Source organism: Erinaceus europaeus, chromosome 8 (assembly GCF_950295315.1).
Source record: "Erinaceus europaeus chromosome 8, mEriEur2.1, whole genome shotgun sequence".
In the NCBI taxonomy this organism is placed as follows: Eukaryota; Metazoa; Chordata; class Mammalia; order Eulipotyphla; family Erinaceidae; genus Erinaceus; species Erinaceus europaeus.
In genome coordinates this window covers 15,209,828-15,232,014 of record NC_080169.1, presented here as the reverse complement: position 1 = coordinate 15,232,014, position 22,187 = coordinate 15,209,828, and the positions used below count along the sequence as shown (strand labels likewise).

The 22,187-nt window shown below is 46.2% G+C and overlaps 1 protein-coding gene across 3 annotated transcripts in view; it reads right to left on the bottom strand.

The window, feature by feature from the left end:
• Positions 1-9,866, bottom strand: part of DPY19L4 (dpy-19 like 4) — a 61,732-nt gene extending 51,866 nt beyond the window's left edge. For 2 of the 3 annotated variants that reach the window (XM_007532145.3, XM_060195975.1), the window contains exon 1: positions 9,656-9,866. In XM_007532145.3, the coding sequence (XP_007532207.3) occupies positions 9,656-9,848 (193 nt within the window). In that variant the 5' untranslated portion in view covers positions 9,849-9,866. Of the gene's footprint in view, positions 1-507; positions 651-9,655 lie in introns of those variants that run through there. The other variant, XM_060195976.1, reaches the window with a different exon arrangement.
• Positions 9,867-22,187: the final 12,321 nt, after the last annotated feature.

Genomic DNA, 22,187 nt, shown 5'->3' with positions numbered 1-22,187 from the left:
TTTTACCAGAGCACTACTCAGCTATGGCTTATGGTGGTGCAGGGGACTGAACTTAGGACTTTGGAGCCTCAGCCATGAAAATCACTTGCATAACCTAATTATGCTATCTACCCCCTGCCCTTTTTTTTTAAAAAAAAAAAAAAACTTTATTTCTTTAGTGGATAGAGACAGTCAGAAATCAAGAGGAAGGGAGAGAGGCAGAGAGACACCTGCAGACCTGCTTCACCCATCATGAAGCTTCCTCCCCTACAGGTGGGGACCAGGGGCTTGAACCCGGTCCTCGAGCACTTAACCAGATGCACCACCACCTTTATTGTGGATAGTATCACTGTATCTTTTTTTCCCCTCACCATTCCTATCACCAAAGATCTGTGTCCCCATCCCCACCCCCATAGATAACTACTATAGTTCTCCCAGTTTTAGGTACATAGATTTTTTTTTCACGTTTGTATGTTCAATTCTCTCTTTCCCTCGTATGACTTAAACCACTCTGTGGTAGTCCTTTACCTCCTTACTTGCTTCACTAAGCATAATTTTCTCCAATTCCAGTCACTTTATCCCAAAGGACCTGATACCATCTTTTGACTGCTGAGTAATACTCCATTGAGTATATGTTCCATAACTTTTTTATCCAGTCATCTGTCAAAGGGCATTTTGGTTGTTGCCAAGTTTTTGCTAATGTGAATATAGCCACTATGAAAATGGGGTCCATACATCTCTTCAAATCGGTGTTACATCTTTTGGGGAAATGCCTAGGGGTGAAATTGCTGGGCCATAAGGTATTTTCCATGATTTCTGATAATTTCCCTGATTTCTTGATGATTGTAAGACCCCTGCACTGTGATGACTGTTATTCACTGATACTTTGGTGATTTCTCTGATGAACTATTTTCCTGATACTGAGAAGCAAGGCACAGAACAAAAAAGGAACACCACACTACCTGTTCTCTCCCGAGTTCTTCCTTCCGGCTATTAAAATCTATGCTCTGGGAGTCGGGCTGTAGCACAGCGGGTTAAGCGCAGGTGGCGCAAAGCACAAGGACCGGCATAAGGACGGCATAAGGATCCCGGTTCGAACCCAGGCTCCCTACCTGCAGGGGGGGTCGCTTCACAGGCGGTGAAGCAGGTCTGCAGGTGTCTATCTTTCTCTCCTCCTCTCTGTCTTCCCCTCCCCTCTCCATTTATCTCTGTCCTATCCAACAACGACAACAACAATAATAACTACAACAATAAAACAAGGGCAACAAAAGGGAATAAATAAATAAAATAAATACTTAAAAAAAAATCTATGCTCTACGGGGCATCTGGTGCGTATCTTGAACTAATGAACAGTTTGGTCAACAAAACCTTAAAGCCAAAGGCCTAAAGCTGCAAGCTGTGACAAACACAGCTTCTCCTCAGACCACGCAATTTATGATGTGGACATAATACCTACTATAGAGACAGTGTATTATATAACAATATCATGCTGGTCTGGAATTAACTGTCATAGCTTGTGTAGCCCTACAAAGGTGCTTCTGATGTTTCTTGTTCCACGCTCTGATAAAATGAAGCTTTTCTGTGGGGAGCAGGTGGTGGTGCACCTGGTTAAGCACACACTCTGCAATGTGCAAGGACCCAGGTTCAAGCTCCTGGTCTGTTTCTTTCCCTCTTTATCTCCCCCTCCCCTTTCAATTTCTCTGTTTCTGTCCAATAATAAATAAAAGTATTTTTATATTTATTTATTTATTTTCCCTTTTGCTGCCTTTCAACAAGGGCAACAAACGGGGGGGAGCAAATTTAAAATGTATGCATATATATATTTTAATATTTATTTCCTTGTGTTGCCCTTGTTGTAGTTATTATTGTTGTTGTTGGATAGGACAGAGAGAAATGGAGAGAGGAGGGGAAGACAGAGGGGGAGAGGAAGACAGACACCTGCAGACCTGCTTCATGGTTTGCAAGCGACTCCCCTGCAGGTGGGGAGCTGGGGGCTGAAACCCGGATCCTTACACAGGTCCTTGTGCTTCACACCAAATGTGCTTAATCCGCTGTGCTACCACCCGACTCCCAAAATATGTATTTTTAAGAAAGTACTCTGAAGTACTTTTATGGAAACACACTTAATTGAGCCCACTGTGGAATGTGTGTGTGTGTGTGTGTGTGTGTGTGTGTGTGTGCGCGCGCGTCCATCTCCAGACCCCTTTATTCAACTGGCTAGTTTGATCTTTTTATTTATTTTTATTATTGGATAGAGACAGAAACTGAGAGGGAAGGTGGAGATAGGGAAAGAGGCACAGACACCTACAGCCCTACTTCACCACTCCTGAAGCTTTCCCCCTGTACATGGGGCCAGGGTCTTGAACCCAGGTCCTTGTGTGCTGTAAGGCGTGCACTTAACCAGGTGCACTAACACCCGGCCCGTTGAAGTTTATTTATTTATTTATTCCTTTTTGTTGCCCTTGGTTTTTGTTGTTGTTGTAGTTATTACTGTCGTTCTTGTTGTTGGATAGGACAGAGAGAAATGGAGAGAGGAGGGGAAGACAGAGAGGGGGAGAGAAAGATAGACACCTGCAGACCTGCTTCACCGCTTGTGAAGCAACTCCCCTGCGGGGAGATAGGGGCTCGAACCCGGATCCTTATGCTGGTCCTGCCATTTTGCACCACGTGCACTTAACAAGCTGCGAAACCTCCCGGCTACCGCCCAACTCCCGGCCCGTTGAAGTTTTTATCTCTCAACTGTGAGATGTGAGTGGAGCTCAGGATCCCAGCCTCTAGTCTTCCCCACTTCCAACATAATTTTCCATTAAGCATTCACTGTTATTATTATTGTTCTTGTTATTGTTAGGAGAGAAATGGAGAAAGGAAGGAAAGACAAGAGAGGGGGAGAGAAAGACAGACACCTGCAGACCTGCTTCACCGCCTGTGAAGCGACTCCGCTGCAGGTGGGGAGCCGGGGGCTCGAACCGGGAATCTTGCGCTGGTCCCTGCGCTTTGAGCCATGTGCCTTGAACCCGCCGCGCCACCACCACCACCACCGGACTCCCTACTGTTGTTATTATTTTGGCATTGTCTGGGCCTTGCAAATTAACAATTTCACTACTCTCGGCCAACATTTCCATTCAGATATAGCGACAGATAAACAGAGGGCAGAGACACCACAGTATAGGAATTCCCCACAGCACCACTTTGTAGTGTCCATGCGGTGTGTCGGGCTTGAACCTGGCCCGCTTAAATGGAAAGGCAGGTATCTTACCCATGGCTACCTCTCAGTTCAACGCGTTATTCTTAAGTTCCCATGTATTTATTTATTTTACTCTATTTTATTAGATAGGACAGAAAGAAAATGAGAAAGAAGGGGGAGGTGGAGGGGATAGACATCTGAAGACCTGCTTTATTACTTGTGAAACGTCCTCCCCTGCAGGTGGAGAGCAGGGGTTTGAACCTGGATCTTTGTATATAGTAATGTGTGTGCTCAACCGGATGTGCCGCTGCCTGGCCCAAATTATCAGTTTTTAAAAATATAAAGTTCAGGGGGCCGAGCAGTAGGTTAAGCGCACATAGCACGAAACGCACAGACTGGTATAAAGATCCCGTCTCAAGCCCCGGCTCCCCACCTGCAGGGGAGTCGATTTACAAGCAATAACAACAGTAACAACAACAACAACAACGATAAACAACAAGGACAACAAAAGGGAAAAAAATGGCCTCCAGGAGCAGCGGATTCGTAGTACAGGCACCAAGCCCCAGTAATAACCCTGGAGACAAATATATATATATATATATTTCATTGATCATAGAACTGTTCAAGTTTATTATTTTGTTTATTTACTTTATTTTGTTGCCCTTGTTTTATTGTTGTTATTGATGTCATTGTTGTTGGATAGGACAGAGAGAAATAGAGGGAAGACAGAGGGGGAGAGAAAGACAGACACCTGCAGACCTGCTTCACCGCTTGTGAAGCGACTCCCCTGCAGGTGGGGAGCCCAGGGCTCCAACCGGGATCCTTACACCGGTCCTTGCACTTTATGCCACCTGCGCTTAACCTGCTGTGCTACCGCCCGACTCCCCAATTTTATTTTTTTTATAATTCTGACAGTTTTGCAAAATTCCAGTGCTGTAGTATGATTCATTATCATCATATAATCTCAAAATCTCAAAGATCTATGTATCAGAAAACAGACTAAACCTGTAATATCTCCATGAGAAATCCTTTGAAAATTTCTTCCTAGACTATCTACCCTGTCTGGTTTAAAAAAAAAAAAAAAAAAAAGTGAGGGGGAGTAGAGAGGGGGTGTAGGCAGTGGCACACCTGGTTAAATGTACATATTACCATGCACAAGATCCCAGATTTAAAGCCCTGGTCCCCACCTGCAGGAGAAAAGCTTCAGAAATAGTAAATCAGGTCTGCTGGTGTCTCTTCTCTCTTAATTCCTATTTCCCTTCCCTCTCAATTTCTCTCTGTTCTATCAAGTTAAAGTTTAAAGAAAGGCGGTGAGGGTGGGGAGGGTTGGGCAGTGGCACACACATCCCACCCTGTCCCCACCTGCAGGGGAGAAGCTTTACAAATGTTGAAGCAGTGCTACAGGTATCTTTCTCCCTTATCTCCCCAACCCCTCTCAATTTCTTTCTGTCCTATCAGAAAAAAAAAAAGGGGGGGGGGAAATGGCTGCTATGACCTAAGGATTAGTCAGGCAGACACCAAGCTTCAGCAATAGCCCTGGTGGCAAATAAATAGATAAATAAATAAATAAATGCTACTATTTCCGTCTCTGGTCCAGTGATCTTCACATGAGATAGCAGTCCTACAAATAGGTTGGCAAATGTCCATCCTGACTATACATAGCAATTTCCAAAGGCTGTGTTAATACCAGTAGCTCTACCAAGGTTGTCATTTCTCTGTTCTGAGCACAAATATAAAAACTCTGACCTTGAACTGCATCAAGCAAAACAATTCTTGGAAGACTCCTAAACACATAAACTACAAACCATTTAATTGCTTTGGGATTATTTTTAACTCTCTGACCAAATGTCTTTTTTAAAATTTTATATCACATAAGTAAAATTTACAACATGGGGGTAGGGGTAGACAGCAGAACAATTATGCAAAAAGACTCTCATGCCTGAGGCTCCAAAAGTCCCAGGTTCAATCCCTCACACCACCATAAGCCAAAGCTAAACAGTGCTCTGGTAAGATTAAAAACAAAACAAACAAAAACCCGCTATGGTATAGTCAATGTTTTTCAAGCTTTTGACCTGGGGAGGGGGAGGGGGAAATGGGACAGTGACTAAAATGCTGAACTATCAAGTATGAGGGTCTGAGTTTGGTCCCTGGCCTCATATGCGCTAGAATGATGCTCTGGTTTTCCCCTCTAATAATCAGGTAATTTTTTTTTTTTTTTTTTTTGAGATTTGATTTGAGCATGTGTTTGCTCATGGAAACATACTAACACAGTTGGTTTGTCAACCTACCACCACAGACTTGCAGTTAAACCAAAAACAAGCCAGGAGGTATAGCACACGGTGTAGAACACACGTTACTATGTGTGAGGACATGAGTTTAAAGCCCTAGCCTCCACTGCAGGGCAGAAGTCTCACCAGGAGGGGGGAAAAAAAATCACTTAATGTTTTAAATACTGCACTGGAATGTTAGAAAAAAAACAACATGGAAACAAGTGGAAATTATATTCTCCCTTATCAACTAACTACAAATAGCTTTGGTTTCCAAACTGCTGTTAAGAGTGTTTTAAATTTGTATCAGTTTTAACATTCTGATCTCAAGCAAGGAGGCAGACAGGAAGCAAGTGTGCGCCCAAAGGGCAGCAAGTCACAGAACAAACACTTTATACAAATTCTCTATCTTCGCCCCAGTGGATAACAAAACACTGGATTCTCAAGCATCAGGTCTTCATTTCAGGCCCTGGCATTCCATGTGCCAGAGTGATACTTCGGTTCTCTTTTTCCTACTCTCTCACTAACAAATAAATTAACTTGTAACACACATACACATATCACCATAGCACTGCTCAGCTCTGCTTTACGGTGCTGTCAAGGACTGACCATGGGCCTAAGAGACATGAAAGGTTTTTTTTTTTCCTTCTCTCCAACCAACCCCCCACCCTCCAAAGTCTTGGACAATCATCACGCTATTTCTCTGGCCCCTTACAAATATTTTTTAAAGGGGGCTGAACAGTGATACATCCAGTGTATACCAACAGTGATACTAACTGCATATAGTACTTAGCCTAAGGACCCGCACAAGGATCTGGGTTCAAGCCCTCACTCCCCACTTGCAGGGGGGTCACTTCACAAGCAGTGAAGCAGGTCTGCAGGTGTCTAACTTTCTCTTTCCCTCTGTATCTCCTCCTCCTCTCTCAATTTCTCTCTGTTCTATCCAACAGAATGGACAAAGTGGCTGCCAAGAGCAGTGGATTCATTCATAGTGCTGACACCGAGCCCTCTGGATAACCCTGGAGGAAAAAAAAAACTTTTTCAATAACTTTCTGATGAACTCTTGAAACACTCCTTGCAATTCTAGCTTAGGAAGGTTTTTTGTTTTTTTTTTTTCCTCCAGGGTTATTGCTGGGCTCGGTGCCTGCACCATGAATCCACCGCTCCTGGAGGCCATTTTTCCCCTTTTGTTGCCCTAGTTGTTGCAGCCTCGTTGCGGTTATTATTGCCATTGTTGATGTTGCTTTTGTTGTTGGATAGGACAGAGAGAAATGGAGAGAGGAGGGGAAGACAGAGAGAGAGGGGGAGAGAAAGACTCCCCTGCAGGTGGGGAGCCGGGGGCTCGAACCGGGATTCTTACGCCCGTCCCTGCGCTTTGCGCCACGTGCGCTTAACGCACTGCGCCACTGCCCGACCCCCAGGTTTGTTTTTTTATTATTTTTTTTATCTATTTTCCCCTTTGTTGCCCTTGTTGTTTAACATTGTTGTAGTTACTGATGCCGTTGTTGTTGGATAGGACAGAGAGAAATGGAGAGAGGAGGGGAAGACAGAGAGAGAGGGGGAGAGAAAGATAGACACCTCAGACCTGCTTCACCACTTGTGAAGCTGGGGAGTCGAGGGCTTGAACCAGGATCCTACCGCCGGTCCTTGCGCTTTGAGCTATATGCGCTTAACCTGCTGCGCCACCGCCCGACTCCCTTAGTAAGGTTTAAGTCTAAATAAACCACATCCACCATTCCAAGTTAATAAGGGAAACAGGTCACACTGGACCAGCAAAATAGCTCACCTGGATAGTGAGCTTGCTTTGTCCTGCCTGCAACCCAGATTTGCACCTGGCTCCCAGCACAGTGGAACAAGTTTTGGTGCTGGGGTATCTTTCCTTTTCTGTCTCTCTCTGAAAAAAGTCCAGGAGAGTGGTGATGCCCCCATTGACCACCCCTACCCACCACAAAAAGTTTTTTTAATAATAAAGCTCTTTTTTAAAAAAAATTTAATATTATCTATTTATTGGATAGAGACAGCCAGTAATGAAGAGGGAAAGGGGATGATACAGAGGGTAAGAGACAGACACCTGCAGCTCTGCTTCACTTGTGAAACTTACCCCTGCAGATGGAGACCAGGGGCTTGAAAGCGGTCAGTGCACACTGTAGCGTGTGTGCTTACCAGGGTGCAGCCACCGGCTGGCCCCTTCTCATTATTTTTCTATTTGCAAATCTACTGAATGAGCTGATTTTCTCAGTACAGACCCAGAAAGGACCTGAATGCTGTTGTGGCACTGAATTTTGCCCTTTTCTCTCCAAATGAAGGACATCTCTCTGCCTTTTGCCCTGTCTCCCTAAACTTTTACATGAACTTGCCTCCTGGCATTGGAGGTGGTGCAGTGGAGTTCGAGCCCTTAGCATTGTATGTGCCAGAATGATGCTTTAATCCACGCTCCCCCCCCCCTTTCATAAATAGATATTTGGAGGAGAGGGAGAAAGTGACTCAAGGACCTAGGTTCAAGACCCTTGCTTCCACCTGCCAGGGGAAGCAGAGCTGCAGGTGTCTTTCTCTCTCCCTATTTCCCTTCCCAATCAATTTCTCTGTCCCAGTTCACTGAGAACATAAATATTAAAAAAGAAAAAAGTAACAGTCCCTTTCTTCTTTTTAAATATTTTATTCATTTATTCTCTTTTGTTGTCCTTGTTTTGTTATTGTGGTAATTATTGTTGTCGTCGTTGTTGGATAGGACAGAGAGAAATCAAGAGAGGAGGGGAAGACAGAGAGGGGAAGAGAAAGGCAGACACCTGCAGACCTGCTTCACTGCCTGTAAAGCGACTCCCCTGCAGGTGGGGAGCTGGGGGCTCGAACCAGGATCCTTATGCCACCGCCACCAGTAATTGTGCTTTGCGCCATCTTCGCAAACAGCTGCGCCATAGGCCGACTCCCTCTTTTTTTTTTTTTTTTTGTAAGAATTTATTCATGAGAACGATAGGAGAGAAAGAACCGGATATCATGCTGGTATATGTGCTGCCTGGGATTGAACTCGGGACCTCATGGTCCACCCCCCTGACCACAACAGTTCCTTTCTGTTTCGACTTGCTCACCCTCCAAATCCAGCCCCAGCATAGGAAAAAAAAGCATCTTATCCTGTTTGCCCACCATCTCTAGCTCATTTTAGAGCCCCAGGTAGGCGGCAACTTTGTATCACAACCCCCTAAAGCTAGGCAACCAGAGTGAGGAGAGTAATAATGCTCAATTTTCAAACATGCACTCATCCGTTGTGATTCGGAGGTGGAGCAGAGGATAAAGCATTGGACTCTCCAAGCGTGAAGTCCTGAGTTCAATCCCCGGCAGCACATGTACCAGAGTGATGCTGATTCTTTCTCTCCTATCTTTCTCACTATTAAGTAAAAGAAGGAAGGAAGGAGGGAAGGAAGGAGGGAGGAAGGGAAGGAAGAAGTCGAGAGTCGGGCGTTAGCGCAGCGGGTTAAGCGCACAATGGCGCAAAGCACAAGCACCAGCGTAAGGATCTCAGTTCAAGCCCCCGGCTCCCCACCTGCAGGGGAGTCGCTTCCCAGGCGGTGAAGCAGGTCTGCAGGTGTCTGTCTTTCGCTCCTCCTCTCTGTCTTCCCCTCCTCTCTCCATTTCTCTCTGTCCTATCCAACAACATCAATAGCAACAACTACAACAAAACAACAAAAGGAAAAATATATAAAAATACTAAAAAAAAAAAAAAAAAGAGATGTGCACTCCATTCCTCTACAGCAAACTTACTCCCCACTCCCAACCAAGTTTCCCCGAAGAACACATTTTTTTAAAAAAAGGATAAAAGGGAGGGAGTAGGTAGCATAATGCCTATGCAGACAGACTCTCATGCCTGAGGCTCCGTCAAGTGCCAGGCTCAGTCCCCCGCATTACCATAAGCCAGAGCTGAACGGTGCTCTGATAAAAAAAATAATAATAACAATAAAAGGAAAAGCAACAACAGAAAGCCACCCAGCAAGGCAGCACCCCGGGTCCCCAAGCCTGCGCCGGGCAGCACGCCCGCTCCCTGCAGCCCCGCTCGGCCCTCCTCACCCACTTCCGGCCTGCAGCTCCCGCAAAGGCGCCCGCTCGGGAGCATTCAAGTCGGGGTCCCCCCCACCATTTACCCGCACCCCCACCCCGTCCCGCCCGCGGGCCAGGCCTCCGCGCCCCCCCGGCCCGTGATCTCGGCGGAGCGCAGTCGCGCGGGGACCGTCACCTGCTCCTTCCGCCATCCCGTCGGCGGAGACCGCGAGCCCCTCCAGCCAAGGCCCTCGGCCGCCCAGGCCCGCTCGCGACATCCGCGCCCCCACTTCCTGACCCGCCCCGCTCCGGTGTCTCCACCAACTGCGTCCCGCAAACCGGTCTGTACGGGCCCCGGGAACCAGACTGCCGAGTGGCAGTGCGGACATCCGGAGCGTTTGGCCGCGGCACCCAAGCTTGCCCGGCGAGCCCTGTTCGCGGCCGCGGCCCCGCCCCCTGCGCGCGTGCAGCAGCCCCGGGCCGCCTCGCGACGGCCGCGCTCGCGCCTCCTGCCCCGCCGTCCTCCATCCCGACAGCCCCCGCGCCCTCCACGTTGCGCCGGACGAACCCCGGTCACTCGCTGCACCTTGCGGATCCCAAAGCTCCGCCCTGCCACGTTTCACAAAAAGGGAAACTGAGGCAAAGGGGAGTGGGTCTGAAAGCTTATCCAAGCCAGAGCTAGGCCGCCCCCCCCCCCCCCCCCCCGTCTATGCATTCTTAGCTGATCCCAGAGATTGACCCATTTTTCTGGGTTTCTCCTCCTCCTCCTTTAAATCAGAGCACTGCTCACATCTGGCTTTGGGGGGAAAGGGAGCTTGAGCCTGGGACTTGGAAGCCATTACCTAACCATTATGCTATCTCCCCCGCCATTTTTCTGGGATTCTTTGGTAGAAGCAAACTACTGGTAAATGAGACACTTAAATTGAATTATTTTATTTATTTATTAGTGAGAAAGATAGAAGAGAAAGAAAGAACCAGACATGACTCTGGTACATGTGCTGCCCGGGATTGAACTCAAGACCTCATGCTTGAGAGTCCAGTGCTTTATTAACTACACCACCTCCCGGACCACCTAAATTGAATTCTGATGACTCTTTTTGCTTTTTTTTCCGAAAGATAATTATTAGTGGGTTAATTATTAGTGGGTTTTGAGGATGGTTAGAAATATTTTTTTTAATGTTTAAAAAGTCATATTATATTAATTTATTGGATAGAGACAGCCAGAAATCAAGAAGGAAAGGTTATATGGGGTGGGTGGAGAGAGACCTACAGCACTGCTTTATCACTCCTGAAACTTTCCTCCTGCAAGTGGGGACTGGGTGCTCGAACCCTGGTCATTGCATATTGTAGTGTGTATGTTCAACCAGGTGTGTCACCACACAGCCCCCTGAAATATTCTCTATTGGCTTTCAGCTGGGGAGATAGCACAATGGTTATGCTTCACACCTGAAGCACTGAAGTCCCAAGTTCAGTTCTCCACACCCCCAAAAGAAAGTGTATTGCACCAAATTCAAAGACTCTGGTGTGGGGGTTCAGGGAAGAGTACAAGTCCTGGAAAAGGATGACAGAGGGCCTAGTGGGGGGTTGAATTGTTACATGGAAAACTAGGAAATATTACAAATGTACAAACTATTGTATTTTACTGTCAATTGTAAGCCAATAATAGCCCAATAAAAAAATTGTTAGGACGGGGCTAGGTAGCATAATGGTTATGCGAAGAGACTGTCATGCCTGAGGCTCCAAAGTCCCAGGTTCAAGCCCCTGCACCACCATAAGCCAGAGCTGAGCAGTGCTCTGGTAGAAAAAGAAAAAAAATATATTTATTCATTTTCCCTTTTTGTTGCCCTTGTTTTATTGTTGTAGTTTGTTGTTAAAATTGTTGTTGTTATTGATGTTGTTGGATAGGACAGAGAGAAATGGAGAGAGGAGGGGGAGAGAAAGATAGACTCCTGCAGACCTGCTTCACCACCTCTGAAGCGACTCCCCTGCAGGTGGGGGGGGGGGGCTTAAACAAGGATCCTTACACCAATCCTTGTGCTTTGTGCCACCTGAGCTTAACTGCTGTGCTACTGCCCGACTCCCAAAAATAATTTTTTTAAAAAGAGAAATAAAAGAGTGATTTGCTTCCACAAGACCTCATTTAGATTTGCAAATAAGTAGCAGTAAAAGTTCAGTTAGGGAAAATAGTTCACTGTATAGTGCTCATCATGAAGGTTCAAGCCTAGCCCCCACCACACTGAAGGATGCTTCAGCGCTGTAATCTCTTTTATAAACTTTCTTTTTATTTTATTTTCATTTTATTTATTATTTGCTAGAGACAAAAGAGAAATTGAGAAGGTAGGAGGAGCTAGAGAGGGAAAGAGACAAAGAGACAGCTGCAGCCCTGCTTCACCACTTGTGAACTTCCTTCCCCCTGCAGGTTGGGACCAGGGACTTGAACCCTGGTCCTTGAGCACTGTAATGTGTGCATTTAATCAGGTGTGCCACAGCCTTCATTCTCTGCAAGGAAAAAATAGCCTCTAGGAGCAGTGGATTCATACTGCAGGCAGGGAGTGCCATCGATAACCCTGGAGGAAAAATAAATAAATAAGAATTTGGAATTATTAATTCTCAATGATTCTTTTAAAGATTTTATTTGTTTACTAATGAGAAAGATAGAAGAGAGAGAAAGGACAGACACATACATGTGCTGTCAGGGTTGCACTCAGGACCCCACGCTGGAAAATCTAGCGCTTTATCCACTGCACTATCACCCGGACCACTCTCAAAGATTATTGTTGTTTTTTTTTTTTTGCTTGCAGAGTTATATTTATTTGTCAGATCCAGCCAATCATAGAACAAAATACATTGCAGTTAGAATTCACTTTCTTTTTTTTATAATTTACTTATTCATGAGAAAGATAGGAGGAGAGAGAACCAGACATCACTCTGGTACATGTGCTGCTGGGGATCAAACTCAGTATCTCATGGTTGAGAATCCAATGCTTTATCAACTGTGCCACCTCCCGGCCCACTAGAATTCACTTTCTTTTTTTTATTTATTTATTTATTCATGAGAAAGATAGGAGGAGAGAGAAAGAACCAGATATTACTCTGGTACATGTGCTGCCAGGGATTGAACCCAGGATCTCATGCTTGAGAGTCCAATGCTTTGTCCACTGCGCCACCTCCCGGACCACTAGAATTCACTTTCTGAGTGACAAGCAGGTGTTTGATTTTCCTCACTGGTGAGTGACTGTCCCTGTAATTCAGCTGTCAGATCCATGCTCAGTCGGTGGCAACCTGGGTGGCAGTGGTCCACGCAGGAGCAGGAGGTGACATGCCTATATCGATAGGGGGTCCGGCTGCCATCCGCACACTCCAGCATCAGTTCTTGTTACTCGTAGGTCTCTGGCTGGCAGCACAGGCAGGAGTTCTCTAACTGGGATGCTGTAAATTAACTTAAAAAGAGGTTAGGGGGTCGGGGCTACTTTTGCCGCATATAGAAGAATACACAGCGGCTGGGAACTGGTTTAATCAATACACGGTTTATTAGGGTGAAACAGGTAAAAGGCAAAATAAGCACTTATCATCAAGGGTTAAGCGTACCCTAGGTCTATAAAGTCTGAATATGGTTATCAAAGTTTAGTCCCATAAGATAAACAATTATCAGCTCTGGTAAAGGTTGCCCATGGCTGTAGAGGGGTCTAAAAGTTTACCGGCTAGCAGAGTCATATGTGTTCAATTCCCAGGAGAAGCAGCCATGGCGCACCTGACCAGAAGAAGCTTCTGACCAGAAGCCGCAGCAGCAGCCAGCCAAAAAGCCTCACGTGCTCAAAGTCCCTTGCTTTTACACATTCCCTTCTCTAAAGCACCTCCTCAGGGTGAGCTTGGTGATACGAGAATCCGACATGAAGCCCAGCCAGTCTATTTTGGCGTTACTCTCGATCGCACTCTGTCATTTCACAAACATCTCATAAAAACTGCAGCAAAGGTGGGCGCGAGGAATCACATCATTGCAAGACTGGCCAGCTCCTCATGGGGCGTGAGCGCTTCCACACTACGATCATCCTCTCTGGCATTATGCTATTCCACTGCAGAATACTGTGCCCCAGTATGGTTCCGTAGCGCCCATGTCCACTTGGTTGATTCCAAATAATATTCCTCCATGAGGATCATTTCTGGAACCATCCGTTCCACCCCGGTTCCATGGCTGCCAGTTCTTAGCAATATCGCCCCGCCAGATATTCGTCGGGATGCGGCATCATCTAAGTTCATTTCCCACGTCTACGCTCGACCGGACCTGCCAATATACGCGGATATCTTCGCCCACCCTGTCCAACGCTTGACGTCTCGTCACCCAATCTGGTCCCCTGCGCCTACACTGAACTTCTCTGTTCCAGACTCTTGGAAACAGAGTTGGCAGTCAGCTGAGGTAAAGAACAAACACCTCATCACTGACCCCTGCAAGCGTCAACCCGGCTTTGACCTAGCACGTTATGATTGGGCCCTCCTCAATCGCTATCGAACAGGCCATGGCCGGTGCGCCGCTATGTTCCATCGCTGGGGAGCCAGAGACGACCCGAACTGCCCCTGTGGCTACAGACAGACTATGACCCACATAGTCAATGACTGCCACCTCTCCAGATTCAAAGGAGGTCTCGAAACTTTACATCAGGCTCAACCTGATGCTGTTGACTGGCTACGGAAGAAGGGCAAACGCTAGAAGAAGAAGGGTGAGGTCATTTGTATGCTAATAGTCCCAAACTCCTGCTGGGGTCACCACACTGGGAGATCTTGTAGTTGTATTTGTAAATCAATTTGCATTCCCCCAAGCATCTTGCCATGGCCACCCTCTTCTTGCAGCCATTGTATTTGACAGTCACATTCAGGAGTGAGGGCCTGTAGCTGGGATTACATGTATAGCAATGTTTTTTGTTTGTTTTGTTTTTTTGGAATCATAGACTCTGTCTTTCTCTGAGCACCAGGTCTGCTTGGGGCAATTCTGGCCCACGGCCATGAAACTCTTGGGCTGGCAGGAGTAGGAGACAGGGCTTGCTGGGGGTCACCAAAGGAGGCTCCCACCACTTGCTGTTAACAAACATCTATGTGAGCATTTATCCAAGAATCACTGTTGAGCTCCTCGGACTCTCCTGGGCAGGGTGGGCTTCTTGTCCTGTTCCCGTACATCGCTGCCCACAGCCCACCGCTGGTAGTGCATGGCTTCCCCTGGGGGTGGGAGGAGTGGGCTTGGAGCCTATGCGTTGGCTACTCCTGTTGCCCGCTTGGCACCTGCCTGCCCAGCCTGGGTGTCAGGGTCACTCTCAGTGATTTTTAAAGTAGTTTTAGGAAAGCTTTTATGCCTTTAGTTCTCTATAAATGTGTTTGTACTTTTTTGTACTTCAAACTATAGGGGACCAGGTGTTAGAATAAGAATGGAAGGGGCTGGATAGTGGCTCACCTTACACGTTACAAGGCGCAAGAACCCGAGTTTGAGTCCCAGTCCCCACCTGCAGGAGGAAAACTTTGCAAGTGGTGAAGCAGTGTTGCAGATGTCTTTCTGTTTCTCACTCTCTCTCTCTCTTTAATGTTTTTTATTATCCTTATTTATTTATTTATTTATTTTTGCCACCAGGGTTATTGCTGGGGCTCGGTGCCTGCACTACGAATCCACTGCTCCTGGAAGCCATTTTTTCCCATTTTGTTGCCTTTGTTGTTTTTTATCATTGTTATGGTGGCAAACGCTAGAAGAAGATTGTTATGGTTATTACTATCATTGTTGTTGCTGTGGTTGTTGGATAGGACAGAGAGAAATGGAGAGAGGACAGGAAGACAGAGAGGGGGAGAGAAAGATAGACACCTGCAGACTTGCTTCACCACCTGTGAAGCGACTCCCTTACAGATGGGGAGCCGGTCCTTGAGCTTTGTGCCACATGCGCTTAACCCACTGCGCTACCGCCCGACTCCCTATTACCTTTGTTTATTTATTGGATAGAGATAGCCAGAAATTGAGAGGGGAGGGGAAAATAGTGAGGGAGACTGACAGAGAAACACCTGCAGCACTGCTTCACCACTTGCAAAGCTTTCCCCCTGCAGGTGGGGACCGGAGCTCCGACCTGGGTCCTTGTGCATTGTAACAAGTGTGCTCAACCAGGTGCGTCACCACCCGGCCCCTCTAATTTTTTCATTATTTTTATTTATTTATTGGATAGGGCAGGGGGTAGATATCATAATGGTTATGCAAAGAGATTTTCATGCCTGAGACTCTAGAGTCCCAGGTTCAATCCCCGGCACCATCATAAGCCGGGGCTGAGCAGTGCTCTAGTAAAAAAAAAAAAAAGAAAAACAAGAAAAAAATGTCCACTTTGGATAGAGACGGGCAGAAATTGAGAGGGAAGGGTCTGATAGAGGGGGGAGAGACAGACAGACACCTACAGCCCTGCTTCACCACTCATAAAGCTTTCTCCCTGCAGGTGGGGACTAGGGGCTTGAACCTGCATCCTTGCATATTGTAACATGTGCCCCCAGCCCGTTTCTCTCCTTCTCTATCTCCCTCTTCCCTCTTGACTTCTGGCTGTCTCTATCCAATAAATGAAGATATAAAAAAAAAAAAAAAGAAAGAAAGAAAAAAAAAAAGGAAAGAAAAAGACTGGACGTTTCCAGTAAACCAAAGGTTGGGATCAAAGTGGAGAGATAACAGAATATATAGCTCTTGGGGGCTGGGCAGTAGCGCAGGAGGTTAAGCGTACATGGCACGAAGCACAAGGACCAGCATAAGGATCCCAGTTTGAGCCCACCTGCATGGGGAGGGGGGTCACTTAACAGGCAGTGAAGCAGGTCTGCAGGTGTCTATCTTTCTCTTCCCCTCTCTGTGTTCCTCTCCTCTTTTGAGTTATTTGTCCTTTCCAACAACAATAACAACAATAGCAACAATAAATAACAACAACAAGGGCAACAAAATGGGAAAAAATGGCCTCCAGGAGCAGTGCACCTAGCCCAGTGATAACCCTGGAGGCAAAAAAAAAAAAAGAATATATAGGTCTTGAAAAGTGCAATATATATCTCAAGGATGATGGATGTGCACAGGAGGTTACAGAGTGTTCTGTATATCAGATGATCTGCAATGTAAGAGCCCTCACAGGAGAAAGATGCAGTCAACTGTAAGAGCTGCTGTTTTCCAAGTCAAGGATCAAGGAGGACCCCAATTATTCCACAGAAGGGAGACGGAAGAAAGGAAGGGAGTAGAGGAGGGAAAGAGGAAAGGAAGGAGATTCAAAAGATGCTGGAGGAAAATCTACAAGGCCTGATGACATACTGGATGTGATGAATGATGGTGATCTTTTTTTTTGCCTTGAGGGTTATTGCTGGGCTCGGTGCCTGCTCTAAGAATCTACTGCTCCTGGAGGCTCCCCCCCCCCCCCATTTTGTTGTCCTTATTTTTATTGTTGTTGGATAGGATAGAGAGAAAAAGCTGTGCTTCACTACTCCGGAAGCTTCCCCCCCTGCAGATGGGGAGCTAGGGCTCCAACCTGGGTGCTTACACATTGTAACAAGTGAGCTCAACCAGGTGCACCACCATGTGGCTCCCAAACCAAGTAATTGTTTTGATCTCCCTCACTCTCAATAGAGAGTAATTATGCTAGAGGGGAGCCAGATGGCTAGCTGGTCGCTGAGTACCTGCATTCATTTAAAAAGAATGTGGTCATTCCCAAAGTCCTTATCCATCACATTGTTTGTGCTGTTTCCTCATTCTACTAAGAACTCATGCTCAGCCTACATGGCCATAGTGCCATCCCTTAGTCATCACTGCAGCATATCTCAGTGCAGGTGACTTCCCTGACAACTGTATACATGACAGTTTGAAGACTAATCACACTTCCTAGTTATAAACATCTGAAATGCAAAAAAACACAATGAAGCCAACATTGTGTGGTAGGGAGCATGTATTATTCCCTATGCATGTACTGTATGAATCAGACCATCAAAGAAAATATCAGCAAAAAAAAAACCACCACGAAGGACATTTAAAAATATTTTATGATCTGGGGGTCGGGCGGTGGCGCAGTGGGTTAAGCGCATGTGGCGCAAAGCGCAGGGACCGGCGTTAAGAATCTGGGTTCGAGCCCCCGGCTCCCCACCTGCAGGGGAATCCCTTCACAGGCGGTGAAGCAGGTCTGTGGGTGTCTATCTTTCTCTCCCCTTCTCTGTCTTCTCCTCCTCTCTCCATTTCTCTTTGTCCTATCCAACAACGAATTGCGTCAACAAGGGCAATAATAATAACCACAATGAGGCTACAAAAACAAGGGCAACAAAAGGGGGGAAAAATGGCCTCCAGGAGCGGTGGATTCATGGTGCAGGCACCGAGCCCAGCAATAACCCTGGAGGAGGAAAAGAAGAAAAAAAAAATTTATGATCTTTATTTATTTGATAAAAGACTGCCAGAAATTAAGAGGAATAGGAAGCTAGAGAGGGACAGAGACAGACAGACACTTACAACCCTGCTTCACCACTTGTGAAGCTTTCCATCTGCAGGTGGGGACTGGGAACTTTGAACCTGGGTCCTTGTGCATTGTAGTATGTGTGCTCAACTAGGTGCGCCATTACCCAGCCCCCAAAGGACATTTTCTTTAGGGGATGAAGTCATCATCATAACGCTCTTCATGTAAGGAAGAAATTGCCGTAACTTTTCTTTTCCCATTTCACGAGTGGTGAACAGGTTTGCCAGTGTCTTTTTTTTTTTTTTTCTAAATGTCAGCTCACATTTCTTTCTTTTTTTTCTTTATTTCCTTTTGTTGCCCTTATTGTTTTATTGTTGTAGTTATTATTGATGTTGTTGTTGTTGGATAGGACAGAGAGAAATGGAGAGAGGAGGGGAAGACAGAGAGGGGGAGAGAAAGACAGACACCTGCAGACCTGATTCATCACTTGTGAAGTGACTCCCCTGCAGGTGGGGAGCCAGGGGTTTGAACTGCATCCTTATGCGGGTCCTTGCGCTACTACCCAACTCCCACCAGTGTCTTTCTTCTCTCTCAATCTCCCTGTCCTCTCTCAATTTCTTTCCATCCTAATAAGTGAGTGAGAGAGAGAGAGAGAGAATGGTCGCTGGGAGTGGTGGGTTTGTAATGCTGGTACTGAGCCCAAGCAGCAACCCCCCCCAAAAAAAAAAAAGTTCACAGATGATCTCACCAATGTGTCCTGGACTCCCACCTCACCAGAGCCCTAACACAATTAGGAAAGATAGAAACAAACTGGGGGTGTAGATCAACCTGCCAATGCCCATGTCCAGTGGAAAGCAATTACAGAAGCCACAACTCTCACCTTCTGCACCCCATAAAGTTTTTGATCCCTGGTCCGGGAGTTGGTGCAGTGGCTAAGGAACTAGATTTTTCAAGCTTGAGGTCCTGAGTTCCAGCCCCAGCAGCACATGTACCAGAGTGACGGCTGGTTCTTTCTCTCCTATCTTACTCATGAATAAGTAAATTAATTAAAAAAAATTTTTTTTTGATCCGGGGCTCCTGGGGTAGTGTAGCAGGTTAAGTGCACATAGCGCAAAGCCCAAGGACCTGCGTAAGGATCCGGGTTCCAGTCCTCGGCTCCCCACCTGCAGGGGGGTCGCTTCCCAGGCGGTGAGGCAGGTCTGCAGGTGTCTATCTTCTCTCCCCCTCTCTGTCTTCCCCTCCTCTCTCCATTTCTCTCTGTCCTATCCAATAACGACATCAATAACAACGATAATAATAACCACAACAACGATAAAACAAGGGCAACAAAAGGGGGAAAAATAGCCTCCAGGAGCTGTGGATTCGTGGTGCAGGCACCGTGCCCCAGCGATTACCCTGGAGGCAAAAATTAAAATAAAACAAAATAAAAATTTATGGTCCATATTCCAGAGGGATAAAGACTAGGGACACTTACAGTGGAGGGGGTGAGATATGGAACTCTGGTGGTGGGAATTGTATGGAATTGTTCCCCTGTTACCTTACAATCTTGTTGATCATTCTTAAATCAATAAAAAAATTCAATTATAAGATTTAATATATTTATTTGTATTGCCACCTTTTTTTTTTTTTTTGCAAAGTCTGTGAAATTCTACTATTCCTGGTAGATTCCAGCCTCCACCTCCACCTTCTGGCTTTCAATATGAGACAGAAAGGGGGGTGGGGTGGGGAATGTAACTCCATCACTTTGTGATCCTTCCTTTAATGCAGAGTGATGCTCCCATATGGTGAGGGGACTTGAACCTTGGTCCATGTGCGTGATAGCCTGTGTTCTGCTAGATGAACAATAACCTGGTCCTTAGGTACTTTACTTTTTCTTTTGCCTCCAGCGTTATTGCTGGGACTTGGTGCCTGCACTAAGAATCCACTGCTCCTGGAGGCCATTTTCCCCCTCATTGTTTTTACTGTTGTTGGATATGACAGGGAATAATCGAGAGAGTAGGGCAAGACAGAGAGAAAGACACCTACAGACCTGACCTGCTTCACCGCTTGTGGAGCAACCCCCCTGCATGTGGGGAGCCGGGGACTCGAACCGGCATCCGTGAGCAGGTCCTTGTGCTTCGCACTATATGAAGCCTGGTCCTTGAGCACTGTAACATTCACTCTACCTAGTGCAAGTGTACTACCGCCAGGTCTCCCCTTAAGTATGTTTTTAAAGTTCTGTTAACCTGGGAGCTTCAGTCCTGGTCCTGCTTGAGCAAGGCTTTTAAAAACAGAACCCGGGAGTTGGGCGGTAGCACAATGGGTTAAGCGCACATTGCGCAAAGCTTAAGAAACGCGTAAAGACCCCGGTTCGAGTCCCCGGCTCCCCACCTACAGGGGAGTTGCTTCATGGGTGGTGAAGCAGGTCTACAGGTCTGTCTTTCTCTCCCCATCTCTGTCTTCCCCTTCTCTCTCCATTTCTGTCCTATCCAATGACGACATAATAACAACAAGGACAACAAAAGGGAATAAATAAATATTAAAAAAATAAAAGCAGAATGCATGCCATGCCCAGTAGGTAGCAGCAGCAGCCAAAACCAAGTTTAGGGGCCTTGTTAAGTAGCTCAGTTGGCTAGTATGTTGCTTCATCATGTGTAAGACACAGGTTTGAAACTTTGATGCTGGAAACTTTGATGCTGTGGTACATAAAACATTTAGGAGACCCAGCGGTGGCTCACTTGGTAGAGTGCACATTACAATGCTCAAGGACCGGGGTTCAAACCCCCTGCAACTAGGAAGAAACCTTCACAAGCCATGAAACACTGCAGATTTCTACTTCTCTCTCTGGCCTCCTCCACCCCCTTTTTTTTTCCTCCAGGGTTATCGCTGGGGCTCAGTACTATGAATCCACTGCTCCTGGCGGACAGTTTTTTTTTTTTTTTTTGTATAGGACAGAAAGAAATTGAGAGGGGAGGGAAGTAGGTGGGAGAGAGACAGAGAGACACCTGCAGACCTGCTTCACTGTGAAGTGACCCCCACTGTAAGTGGGGAGCTGGGGGTTCGAACTGGATTCTTTCCATGGGTCCTTGCGCTTTATACTATGTGCGCTTAACCCGCTGCACGACTATGCAGCATCCTCTCATTTCTCTACTATCTCCACTATCCCCTTCCCTGTCAACATCTGTCTCTATCCAATAAATGAATGTTTGGGTAAAGATAACTTGTTTTGAATGTGACCAGTAAAAACCGACTCTGTATTTGTATTTGAGTATAAAGTGCATAACATTATTAACATTTTAAATAGACAGAAGGGGGAAATGTTCGCTGTTTAGAAACATAACAATGGAAACAAGGGCAACAAAAAGGAAATAAATATTTAACAGAAAAAGCAAAGCAGAAAAATAAGAAAACACACACAAAGCAGAACTTGGACTGGATTTGGTGTATTGCATCAAAGGAAAAGACTAGGGAGTCGTGGAACATGAAGGCAGAGGACCTACAGGGCGTTGAATTGTTATGTGGAAAACTGAGCAACGTTACACATGTACAAACAACTGTATTTTACTGTAGACTATAAACCATTAATCCCCCAATAAAGAAAAAAAATCCCCCCCAAAAAAAAAAATCAGGATTATTGCTGGGGGCTTGGTGCCTACATGATAAATCTAACACTCCTGGTGGTCATTTCCCCACCCCACCCCCTTTTACTTTCTTATATTTTTATATTTCCCATTTTTTAAATATTTCCTTTTTGTTACCCTTGTTGTTTATCGTTGTTGTTGCTGTCATTGTTGTTGGATAGGACAGAGAGAAATGGCCAGAGGAGGGGAAGACAGAGAGGGGAAGAGAAAGACAAGACACCTGCAGACCTGCTTCACCGCCTGGAAGCGACTCCCCTCTTGAGGAGCGGGGACTTGAACCGAGATCCTTATGCCGGTCCTTACACTTTGCCCCATGTGCGCTTAACCTGCTGCACCATGCCCGACTCCCCACCCCCCTTTATTTTAAGACAGAGGAATTGAAAGGGGAAGAGTTGCAACACAGCTTTGCCACTTGTGAAGCTTCCGTCCTGCAAGTGGGGAGTGGAGGCTTGAACCCAGATCCTTATGCATGTTAACATGTGTGCTCAACCGTGTGACCTATGCCCTGACCCCAAACTCCCAAATTCTATCCCCAGCATCACCCTAAATCAGAGCTGAGAAGTACTCTGGTAATAAAGGGGCAAAAATAATTGGTTTCAATCAATCTTTTATTTAAAATACATTATAGGATAGAGACAGTCAATTGAGAGGGGAGGATAGAGAAACACCTGCAGCGCAGCCCTGTTTCACC